Source organism: Piliocolobus tephrosceles, chromosome 3, assembly GCF_002776525.5.
Source record: "Piliocolobus tephrosceles isolate RC106 chromosome 3, ASM277652v3, whole genome shotgun sequence".
NCBI lineage: Eukaryota > Metazoa > Chordata > Mammalia > Primates > Cercopithecidae > Piliocolobus > Piliocolobus tephrosceles.
Window position 1 is genome coordinate 102,204,340 of NC_045436.1, and position 13,113 is coordinate 102,217,452.

At 39.9% G+C, this 13,113-nt stretch overlaps 1 protein-coding gene across 3 annotated transcripts in view; it reads right to left on the reverse strand.

The window, feature by feature from the left end:
• The window catches only part of AFF1 (AF4/FMR2 family member 1), a 203,713-nt gene that overhangs the window by 176,476 nt on the left and 14,124 nt on the right, over positions 1–13,113 (reverse strand). For all 3 annotated transcript variants that reach the window (XM_023198100.2, XM_023198097.2, XM_023198098.3), the window contains exon 2: positions 12,976–13,049. In XM_023198100.2, the coding sequence (XP_023053868.2) occupies positions 12,976–13,013 (38 nt within the window). In that variant the 5' untranslated portion in view covers positions 13,014–13,049. The remainder of the gene's footprint in view (positions 1–12,975; positions 13,050–13,113) is intronic.

The following is a 13,113-nucleotide window of genomic DNA, read 5'->3' on the forward strand; positions in this document are numbered from 1 at the left end:
GCCCGTCTCAGCCTCCCAAAGTGCTGGGATTACAGGCTTGAGCCACCAAGCCTGGCCTGAGGAACACATTTTTTAAAAATATATCTTTTAGACAAATAAAATATAGTCTCCACTCTCATTTATTAAATACTCTGTCGTACTGGAAAATTAAACCTCCATTCTTAAATTAAAGGACAATTTCGTATCTCGTTTACCAAGTGCTCTGCGGGGGACAGTAAGCCTCTGCCGGATGTTGAAAGATAATCTAAAACGAGAACTGCTACAACTTCTAACCGTTGAGAGGTTGATTTATTAACAGGGCAGCCACCTGACATCTGTGCAATGCTGTAACAGACCACAAAGTGCTCTCAGAGAGCACACATCATCTCACCGCAGCGATGAAAAGAGCTCTGAGAGGTAAACTGGGGAGATTCTAATTTAGGATGGGAACCACCTCCATTCCTTAATTTTTTTTTTTCTTTTTTGGTAACTAATCTTTTCACCTTTTTCCTACCATATGGCTCACTAGTGACCCCTATCCCGTCACCCAGCCTCCCCTTCTCACACCCCCACTATGCCCCAGTGCAAAGAAATCAGCTTTGTTCCTTCACTGGAAAAGATGCACATTTCTCTGACTACTGTAGCCATGCTGAAACTATCTCCCAAGAACAACTTTTTATCTCATTCATGTCAAAAAAGAAGAGTCAGCTAGAGATCTGTGGCCCAAGACTCAGAGTTTTAAACCAGAGCTCAGAAATCATATCCCTGCCACCAGCTTCTACAAAGACAAAATGGAACAGAGACTCGAGGGTCCGGGGATGGAAGGAAGCTAGCCACTGATGAGTCCGTTAACCTTTCTTTTCCCTTTTTCATTTGTACAACAGAACCTCATAGGGAGTTATGAGATTGAAAGCGTGCCTTTCAAGTACTTAGCACAGGTCTCGTCTGGTCACTGCACTTATTGAATTAAATACTGTCGTGGGTATCTGTACTCATGAAGGCAGGGTTAATTTGTGGTGTCTCCCACATTCTCACCATTCTGATATCAAAGGGGAATGGAAGGCCTTCAATAATCTTAAGTGTAGTTGGAAACATTTCAGCTGGAGGACAGCTTCTCTCTGACAACCATCCAGGGATGCTGTGCTCCTTGCCAGCTGTGACCTCTGCTCCTTTCTCAAGTCTTACAACTTGCTTGGAAGATAGGCTCAGAAGGTGATTACTAAACATGTGGAAAGTCAGTAAATACATTAGAATTCTTGGGTGCCCAGTGCCTTACCAGTTCCACTCCGGTTACAAAGGGCAGTCTCTGACCTCCAGTTGTTTAAAATCGGTTAGGGCTTGGAATGACCGCAACAGAGGAGCCAAGTGGAAAAACAGCAAGAGATAAGCTTGGTGAGGAGCTGACTACACAAGGAGAGTTTACTGAAGGTGGGCCTTAACTGCAGGCTGAATTTAGGCAGCAATTTGCTATCTTAATCCCAAAAAATGTTGTACTATTTTTAATAGTGTTGCTTTCAACACCATAAAGTATGCACATACTTTAGTTTTGGTTAAAGGTTTTGATCATATTCAAAGCCTTGTAACTACACAAATAAAAAGAAATACTATCTTTAAACTCTAAAACCACTGCCTTTGGACTTCTTTTACAAAGAGCTAAGAATTTACTTAAAAATGAACCTTTTTCTACACTGCACAGGAATAAAGGAGTTTTCCTGCTGATGTTGGGTGGGAACAGGAGTAAAGGAGCCCTCAGTCTCCCGAGAGGAGCAGCACTCAGAAATTCCGCCCTGTTCCACTTTACTGTAACAATAACACAGCAGAAACCACTGCACTTCAATTCTCAACACACGCAGGATACCTGCAGGGCCATCCTAGGCACAGCATTTTTCCGGTAGTATTTGAGATTTGGAGTAAATCCCGGGAACCAGTGGCAGCTCCCTTGTAACCTTAACAAAGATCTTTTCCAGTGTGAACAGTCAAAATTCAAACGGAGAGCAGGCCCATGCTCACCACTAGGAAACCCTGTTTTCCTTTAATTAAAAAAAATGTAGAGGTCATCCCTCAGCTTTGTTTACAAGTAATGAGTCCAGCAGCCCCCATTTATCACCCCTGGAGATTCTTTTACACTTTGATGTGAAAAGAGTCAGGGCCCATTGTGATTTCAACTACTCCAACAGCAGTCCTTTCATTTGCAAACGAGGCCCTGGCCCCCAGTTAGAACCAACTGTCAGAAAAAAATTCATTGCCTTTCCTTCCAATTATTTATCAGAGACAGAGGAGAGAAGCTGGCTTTAAGACATCGCTCAAGAAAAGGTTCCCAGCACACCCCTAATGCATTCCTTACCTTCCCTGGTTCTTTCGGCCCAGAATGCCCCTTTCCCAAATTCCACAGCTCATGAAAGCCAATCTCTGCTTTCAAACCATCCCATCTGGAATGACTTTCTCCTTTAAGCTTTCACAGAAAACCCAAGGGGCCTAACATTACTTATCATTTAGGTGTCCCTCCCTTAGGGCAACTCTGCAATTTTCTCCAGAGCAAGGAAAGTACCAGCACTCTGACTTCCCTAACAGACACTCAGCCATCCCAACAAAGGGTTCAAAAGGCACCCATTTTTTTCCCCATCTCTACCAGTCTCTCACATTGGTAAAAACAAAAACAAAAACATGACTATTAAGGAACTTTAAAAGGGAATGAGGCTTTAAAGATTTATTGAACTATTTAAGAAGTGTGAAGTAGTAGACAAAAAGAAGGGACCCAATACAACTAAAGAGGTTTCTTTTTTTAATGTAAACTTTTAAAATTAAAAATAATACCTATTTCTTAAAGTGCAGAGGTCACATATAAATGCTCACAGAATGATGTACTCTTGTAACCAATACCCAGATCAAAACAGAATAGCGGCACTCCTGGGCAATTAAACTATTTTAAGCAAAAAGAGTTATCTTGAATCTAACCAAGCTTTTAGTGCTAACTTCATTCTTCAGGAAATACATGGGATAGGTTGACAGTTTCTCAATTTCAGCACTATTGACATTAGAAACCAGAAAATTATTTGTGGTGTGGGCCATTCTGTGCATTGTAGATGTTTAATAGCATCCCTGGCCTCTACTCACTAGATTGTGATGACTAAAAATCTCTCTAGACATTGTCAAATGTCCCCTGGAAGAGAGGGAAACAAAATTGTCCTCTGTTAAGAACTACTGGTATTTTGAAACAAGTTAAACACATTAATAGGAAACAAACAAATCCACAAAGTAGGACATACATTCAACTCTGTTTCCTTAACTTGTAAATGCTCCCACCCCACAAGTAAATAGAGTAAATGCTGCTCTAGATTAAGACTCAAGTGACAAAACCTAATGCAATATGTGAACTTTGGTTTCCTTGAATCAGGATGAAGACAATTTTATTATTTATTATTTATTTGATTTATTTATTTTTTTGAGATAGAATCTTACTCTGTCGCCTAGGCTGGAGTGCAGTGGTACAATCTCGGCTCACTGCAATCTCTGCCTCCTGGGTTCGAGCGATACTGCTGCCTCAGCCTCCCGAGTAGCTGGGACTACAGGCACATGCCACCACACTTGGCTAACTTTTTTTATTTTTTGTAGAGATGGGGTTTTACCATGTAGGCCAGGCTGGTCTCGAACTCCTGACCCTCAGGTGATTTACTCGCCTTGGCCTCCCAAAATGCTGGAATTACAGGCATGAGCCACCACACCCAGCCAAAAACAATTTTAAAAGACATTTTAAAACAATCTAGAAAGTTTGGGTAGCCGGGCGAGGTGGCGGGCGCCTGTAGTCCCAGCTACTCAGGAGGCTGAGGCAGGAGAATGGTGTAAACCCGGGCAGTGGAGCTTGCAGTGAGCTGAGATCTGGCCACTGCACTCCAGCCTGGGCGACAGAGCGAGACTCCGTCTCAAAAAAAAAAAAAAAAAAAAAAAATGAAGAAAGTTTGGGGCCGGGCATGGTGACTCACACCTGTAATCCCAGTACTTTGGGAGGCTGAGGTGGGCAGATCACTTGAGGTCAGGGGTTTGAGACCAACTGGCTAACATGGTGAAACCCCGTTTCTACTAAAAACACAAAAAATTAGCCAGGCGTGGTGATGTGCGCCTATAATCCCAGCTACTCGGGAGGCTGAGGTAGAAGAATCACTTGAACCCAGGAAGTAGAAGTTGTAGTGAGCCCAGATTGCACCATCACACTCCAGCTTGGGCAACAAGAGTGAAACTTCGTCTCAAAAATGAAAAAAAAGAAAAAGAAGAAAGTTCAGAGATAGACTAGGTATTAGATGAATCCAAGATGTTAATTTTATTAGGTGTGAGACTGGTATGTATTCATGTAGGGAAATATCCATATATTTTTAGAGATGCATATAAAGTATGCAGAAGTGAAGTGGAATTTGCTCTAAAATAGTTTAGCAAAGAAAAAATTAAAAGGATAGTTTTTTTTTGTTTTTTGTTTCTTTAAGTATGGCAAAATTGGGCTAGGTAAGGTGGCTCAGGGCTGGGCGTGGTAGCTTAGCGGGATCAGGCCTGTAATCCCAGCACCTTGTGGGGCTGAGGCGGGAGGATCACCCGAGGTCAGGAGTTTGAGACCAGCCTGGCCAACATGGTGCAACCCTGTCTCTACTAAAAATAAAAAATTAGCCAGTGTGGTGGCATGCACCAGTAGACCCAGACACTTGTGAGGCTGAGGCAGGAGAACTGCTTGAACCTGGGAGGCAGAGGCTGCAGTGAGCGGAGATCACACCACTGCACTCCAGCCTGGGCAACAGAGTGAGATTTCGTCTCAAGAAATAAGGAAAAAAAAAATTCCAACCAAAAATGACCTAGTTGTCCCAGCATTCCCCATAGTCTGATTCACATACTCAGCTATGAAGGTCTCTGCAGGCCTTTGCTTTCTCCAGTAAAATCAGGCTACTAATATGAACACCTTACAGAGAATAGAAAACATGACTCAGATTTTGAAATAATGGTTCCCCAGCTTCTGCAAAACAGGAGAAACCGGAACTGAAATTCTCTTCTTCCTAAAGGAGGCTGACTACTATGGCTTCAGAAGAAAAGTACTGTTACAATGGAAGGCCTCCAGAAAGAAAAATGGTTCTTTCCCACCTCAAGACAGTATAAAATTAGTATCCCTACAAAGACAATGTTATCCCCAGCAATTCAACTCAGTGTTCATCTTATCTACCACCTGGACCAAGTTTATCACCTAAAATGATACAATGCCAAATGCCTGGACTAGTGTCCATTATACTGAAGGCACAAAATAATTATTAACATTAATTCATTCTCCTCCAACTCTCAGCCTTATTAGGGAGTTCAGGGCTAAAGACAGAGAGAAAAAGTACATGCAAATAAACAAAACTGACCCCTGGACACAATGGCTTGTGAGCTTAGAATAAAGATGACTCCAAACAGAAACCTACCTTAGAGGCAAGCAATTCCTCTCCTAAACATCTGCCCAAAAGAAACAAAAACATATGTGGAACACTGTTCATAAAAACAAAAAAGTGTATACTACCTAAATGTCCATTAACTGACAAATAGTACAAAGATGGCACATCTGAGCAATGGAATATTATTTAGCAATAAAAAGGACTAAAAAACTGATACATGCTACAATATAGATGAATCTTGAAAACTTTATCCTTAGAAGCCAGTCACAAAAACTCATATATTGTATGATTGTACTTATATAAAATGTCCAGAATAGGCAAAATTATTGAGGATTAATGGTTACCTGGGGATGGGAATTAAAATGGGATTAACTGTAAACAGGTAGTTCCATCTAGATGTTCTAAAGCTGGATTGTAGTAATGGTTGCCCAACTCAATAAACTTACTAAAAATTAAATTGTATACTTAAAATAGCATGTAAATTATACCTCAATAAAGTTACTTCCGTTGTTTTTCAACATGACTGTGCCACTTGTAGAAGAGTAAATACTATGTAGCAGTGTTTCCTTATATGCAAAATTTAACTTTCCTTTTGGGAAATAACTAATTCCAAAAAATATTTCCTCACTTCTCAGATAAGTCTGAATCTAAACTCTTCTAAACCCATCAAACTGAGAGACTCATCTTAAACTACATATGACAATGACACATACTTATCAGTTAGCAATCATTTTCTAAAGTGAAGGAAAACAAGGTGTTTTGTATAAGAAATATTCTTGCACTTGTAAATCAGTCCAGAAACTATTTCACTTGAAAATGCAGGAAACCTTATTTCCCCATTTCACAATTCCAGGTGTGCACTATTTACAATGTCCAGGCCAATCGCTATTTCAGGAAAACATGGCGTACAGCCATTAATCTCTCTAGTAAGCATCTAGAAGTTTAGTCCTTGATTTACTTGCACAAAGAAGATCTGTCCATATAATAGGTGTTAATCTGTTTAACACCTTGTAGCTTCCTCAATATTTGAAAACTCTTCTCAATTAGGAGAGTTAAACATTATTTCAAACTCAAAAAGGAGAGCTTCCAAGGCTACAGTATTCCATCCTATATGATTCAAGGTTCACAAAATCCAATCCCTCAAATCTTCCCAAAAACTGAAAAGCATCTCAGCAAATCTCCTAAAACACTTCAGTACCCACTCTGAATGGCAGAAGACAATAAAATTGTGTCCCACCCATTTGGTGGTATAGCCTGAAATGACATTTCTTTCATTCTTATGGTTTACCTTAACACGTTTTCCCCTGGCCTCAAGGAAAAAATTTCCCAGAATATATCCCAACTTTACTCTCTGGCTTCAATTGAATGTGATTTAGCACACACTTTGTAAAATTTAATTTTAGTTTCAAGATTCCAGAGAGAAAATGAGACATTTCAAGCAGCTGATACAAAAGAGGAAGAAGGGGAACACCTTAGTGAAACGGCAAAAAGGCACATTTTCTCCTTCAATAAGGAAAAAGAAATTAGAAAGTCCAATCAAAGCAAAAGCACTATTCAGAGATGAAGGAATTTAAAATTTGGCATTAATTTGAACAATTTATTCAGTTAATGATAGTTCATTAGTCCTGATCAATATGAACCTTCTGTTCAAGTGGTATTGGGGCTGATGTTGGAGGAGAAATAAAATCCTAGACACCACTTTCCTTCTCAGTCAAAATAATGTAAATAATGCTTATTGGTTTTTCTACTTTTATTGTCATTTTAAAGACAAAGCTTGCAAGGGCACAAATAATCATAAAATAAAATATGCTATCAATCTGGATAAAACCAAAACAGACTAGCTGGAGGGTAGGTGACAGTGAGGAGGTGGAACAAAGAGTAAGGATAATTACATTATCATCTTAGACCATGAGAAGTTGATGGGAAAGTAATATCCTAATATAAAACATATGATAAAGATATTTAAATATATTGAACAGAAGAAATAAAATACAGCATGGGCTTGAACTGCGCAAGTCCACTGACACGTGGATTTTCTTCTGCCTCAGAGACATTAAGACTTTCTTCTTACACTCAGCATGAAGAGGATGAGAATGAAGACCTTTATGATGATCCACTTCCACTTAATGAACAGTAAATACATTTTATCTTATGATTTTTTTGAGACAGGTCTTGTTCTGTCACCTAGGCTGGAGTGCAGTGGTGTAATCTCGGCTCACCACAGCCTTGACCTCCCGGGCTCAAGCAATCCTCCCACCTCAAGCCTTTACCCCACCCCAACCCATCAGTAGCTGGGACTACAGGTGGCTAATTTTTGTATTTTTTGCAGAGACAGGGTTTAACCATGTTGCCCAGGCTGGTCTCAAATGAATACCTGGACTCAAGCAGTCTGCCCACCTCAACCTCTCAAAGTGCTGGGATTACAGGCATAAGCCACCATACCTACCATGATTTTAATAACATTCTCTTTTCTCTAGCTTACTTTATTGTAAGAATACAGTACTTAATACATATACAAAATATGTGTTAATCAGCTGTTTATGTTATTTGTAAGGTTTCCAGTCAACTGTAGGCTAATTCGTAGTTAAGCTTTTGGGGAGCCAAAAGTCATGTAGATTGACCCCTAAACCTCACAGTGTTTCAAATATCAAAATGAATGGAAACTTTGTAAAATAAAGGAGTATATACTATGTGATTATATTTAAATAAAATTGAAAAGCAGACAAAACAAATGCAGGGTGTTGGAAGTCAGAACAGTGGTGACTTTTAAGGGAGGTAGTAGCTGAAAGGGGACAGGAGGGGAGTTCTAGAAAGCTGGTCTTGATCTGTTACACAAGTGTGTTCACTTTATGAAAATGCACTAAACCAGGCTGGGCACGGTGCCTCACACCTGTAATCCCAGCACTTTGAGAGGCCAAGGCAGGTAGATTACCTGAGGTCAGGAGTTTGAGACTAGCCTGGCCAACATGGTGAAACCCCGTCTCTACTAAAAATGTACAAAAATTAGCTGGGCATGGTGGTGTGCCAGCTACTCGGGAGGCTGAGGCAGGAGAATCGCTTGAACCCAGGAGGCGGAGGACCCAGCGAGCAGAGATCATGCCACTGCATTCCAGCCTTGGCAACAACAGCAAAACTCCATCTCAAAAAAAAAAAAAAGAAAAGGAAAGAAAAGAAAAGGAAATGCACTAAACTGTACTAATAATGTCTGCCTTTCTCAGTCTGTTAGACTCCAGTAACAATTTTTAGAAAGAACTATTACAAAGTGGGAGAGAAGGAAGGTGAAGAAATATATAAGTGAGCTCAAATTCAACAGTGTCAAGTGCTGATAAATCTGGAAGTCACAGAATAAGCTTATTGTTTCTAAGAACTACAACAAATATTGTCTTTACACATTACATTAATATTCTGTCCATGCTTATGACTTTTGATAGCCCTGAGCAAAGTAAGGGTTCATGCTCAGACTTCAATTTAGTTTGAATGATTAGAGCTGTGTACTCAATATACATCTCTTTCCTTTGCAAATATGTCCTAGTCCTGGACCCGTTCCACATGAATTTAATGTTTTTTTTTTTTTTTTTCTGGGAAACTAAAAGATTAAATACCTATCATGATTAAACATTTAAACAAGTGAGCTACTGGTGTGTATTAAAAACAGAACTTTTTAAAGGATATCCCCAGGCTTATCACTTGTACTAGGTACTAAAATTAAAAGGAGTATATTGAGGAGGTGCGGAGCCAGAAATTATGATAAAAGTAACAAATAATAAAAACACTCTATAATTGCTAGAATGTTATAAGGGACAGTTACCCAATCAAACTTAATAATTAGCAAAACCAAAAAAAATAAGTAATAGAATATAAAGTATCTTTTTTTTAGGCCAGGCGCTGTGGCTCATGCCTGTAATCCCAGGACTTTGGGAGGCGGGAAGTGGGGGGGTAGTTTACAGATCACAAGGTCAGGAATTCAAGACCAGCCTGGACGATATGTTAAAAAAAAAATACGATAATTAGCCAGGTGTGGTGGTGGGTGCCTGTAGTCTCAGCTACTCAGGAGGCTGAGGCAGGAGAAAAGCTTGAACCTGGGAGGTGGAGGGGCGAAGATCGCACCACTGCACTCCAGCCTGGGAGACAGAGTGAGACTCCATCTCAAAAACAAACAAAATAAATATATATATATATATATATATATGTATTTTTTTGACTTTAAGTTCTGGGATACATGTGCAGAACATGCAGGTTTGTTACATACATGTGCAGAAATGCAGGTTGTATACACATGCCGTGGTGGCTTGCTGTACCTATCAACCCGTCATCTAGGTTTTAAGCTAAAATATCTTTTTAATCATGTCAGTGATAATACTTTTACCCACTATAATTGATTCATCTACCAGAAATAACACACGAACCAACATCAATAACTCAACCTTTTTGAAAAATCAGACCTCCACGAAAATCTTACAATTAAAATTTAAAATTTCTTCAGCTCCTTAAATTCTCAACAGTCTGATATCTACATTCTTATAGGAAGACGTTTTAATAGCCTACAGTAGTCGACTCTAACTGATGAATTCAAAGGGATTCCAATCAAAATGCCAATCATAATTTTTCTAGAAAATGATTAATGACTTCAGACTATATTGAGAAGCATGAGAATGAATAGCTATTAAAATTCTAAAAATGAGAATTACAAAGAATCTGCCTCAATATTAAGACATATAAAGACACAGTGAAACAATATGCCACAGTTGCCAGAAGACACATCAATGGAGCAAAAGACAGCCCAACAACAGCCCCAAACCTGTGATAAAATTTAGACCTAGCATTCATATCTGTGGGGAAAAGATAGGTGATTTAATAAACAACGATGAAACAATTGTCTAGCTTTTTGCTTAAAAAAAAAAAAAAAAAATGGTTCCTAGCCAGGCGCAGTGGCCCACACCTGTAATCCCAACACGTTGGGAGGCCAAGGCAGGCAGATGATGAGGTTAAGATATCAAGACCATCCTGGCCAACGTGGTGAAACCCCATCTCTACTAAAAAATATAAAAATTAGCTGGGCATGGTTGTGTGTGCCTGCAGTCCCAGCTACTCAGGAGGCTGAGGCAGGAGAATGCTTGAATCTGGGAGGTGGAGGTTACAGTGAGCCAAGATCGTGCCACTGCACTCCAGCCTGGCGACAGTGAGACTCCATCTCAAAAAAAAAAGACAAAGAAAAAGAAATGGTTCCCTAACATCCCCTATCTTTACCTTCTCCTATTAATATGAAATATACAATATATATTCAAGTTAACTACATATGGATCAAAATATTAAAAAGTCAAAGATGTAAAATAGGTTGCAAGTTAAGAGGGTCAAGCAGCTAACTAAATGTGTGAATCTGGCTGTGCAGAGAACTATAACGAATTGAAAAGCATCAGTGCTTTCTCAACTTTTTTTTTTTTTTTTTACATGAAGTCTCTGGGGCAAACGGACAAAGCAGATGTCTGCAGGGGAAATTAGATAGGAGCTCTGGCTGACCTTTAGGCCTGCGGGGGCGGGGGGGGGGGGGGGGGGGGGGGGGGGGGGGGGATCAATATCGTGGCACACCTGAAAAGCGTTTGATGGCACACCACTCGGAGAGTTCTGAGTTAGAAAGCCTGTGTTCTGATTAAAAGAGCTGAAGCTATTCAATTCTGTCTGAGCACTGCTACATGGCAATGCAAGCCCAGGGTTGCTAAATCTTAAATTTTTCATGAGAAGATAGAAGATTGTTATGTAAAAAACATTGGCAGATAATTTCTTTCAGAATTCTGTGACAGGCCAACCAAAACCCATATGTTGACCAGATCTGTCCCACAGTCCACCAGCTTACAAGTTCTGATTTAAATGCAAAAATGAAATCGTACAAGTGCCAGCAAAGAACACATGACATTATTTTCACAATCTTGGAGGAGGAAAGACCTTTCTAAGCACAATCAAGGCCAGAATCCATAAAGGACAAGACATTTAACTACACAAAAATGTAAAACGTATGTGTAACCCAACATTATGAATAAACCTAAAGACAAATGATAACAGCTTTCCCCCAGGCTCTAGCAGAATGTGGATTGCAGCAGTCAGGGTCAACTGTCTTCCCTTTGGTGAGGGGAGAGAGTAAACCAAGTTTAACAGCCCCACAGTGATGACCAGGAACTGAATCATTTCCTAAGTGAACCAGAAAGGGGGAGAAGTGGGAGAACATTTGGGATGGTCCACAATTGCAGGCACCATCATCTATTCTGTGGCATTATAAATATTAGTTAAATAAGTCTGAGTCTACATTTCCTATAATGTTTTTATTTTTTAGACTAGTCAAATGCAGTAGCAAGAAGGGTGAAAATAATTCTATCATAAATAGAAATTATGGCTGGGCATGGTAGCTCACACCTGTAATCCCAGCACTTTGGGAGGCCGAGGCAGATGGATCACCTGGGGTCTGGAATTCGGGACCAGCCTGACCAACATGGTGAAACCCTGTCTCTACTAAAAATATAAAAATTAGCCAGGTGTGGTGGCATGTGCCTGTAGTCCCAGCTACTTGGGAGGCTGAGGCAGGGGAATCGCTTGAAACTGGGAAGCATAGGTTGCAGTGAGCCAAGATCATGGCATTATACTCCAGCCAGGGTAACAGGAGCAAAACTTTGTCTCAAAAAATAATAATAATTAATTAATTATAGAAATTATGATAAAAGTAACAATAAAAACAATTCTGTAATTGCTAGAATGTTACTACAAGGGGTAGTAGTAGTATTTAAAAACATTTAATATGTTTTTGGTGTGGCGCAGAGGCTCACACCTGTAATTCCAGTACTTTGGGAGGCCGAGGCAGGGGGATCACCTGAGGTCAGGGGTTCGAGACCAGCCTGGTCAACCTGGTGAATCCCAGCTACTTGGGAGGCTGATGCAGGAGAATCGCTTGAACCTGGGAGGTAGAGGTCGCAGTGAACTGAGGTTGCATCACTACACTCCAGCCTGGGCAACAGAGTGAGACTCCATTTAATAGTTTAAATAAAAACTAATCAGTGATAATTCTCTCTGAATGTCAAATGAGTTATTGTTTAAAACTGCTTCAAAATGTTAATATGATCCCCTCAATCAACACTGATCAATTACTATATGCAAGAAGGCACTAAATTGTGTGTGCAGATTTGGAGGGAGAGATGTGAAAGGGGCAAAATATAAATATGAAGGAATTCCCTCCTTCATGGCTTTCCAGATGAGGTGGATTTGTTTATTTATTTCAAGCACAGGCTGAGCACATGTACGCTTTCCCCAAATCAGTGCAATCTTGTTATCCTGAACACAGCATTAGAATGCTGGTTTAATCATTAAAATTAACATCTACATTTTTAAAAAATGAGTTAACAGACTCGGCAATTGCTAGATTTAAAAGACAATATGTAGCCAGTCCAACAAGTTTGACTTCATGTAGAGAAAACTGAACATTTCAAACATTTTCCTGCACCAGTGAGTTCTTAAGTTGCAAAACTGAAAAAGACCAAACTTATTCATTGAAAAGTAGATTATAAAATTAAATATCAGCATGTCTTTGAATCATAGATTCCACGCTTACCTGTTGCCACCGCTGTTGACTCTTTCCGTAAATGCCATTGTTTCCAGTCAGTGGAAAGTGGCAAGTCTGTTCATCTGAAAGAGAAACAAACAGCAGCCCGTGAACATTAGCCTGTGGGTAAATTCAGGGATACACATG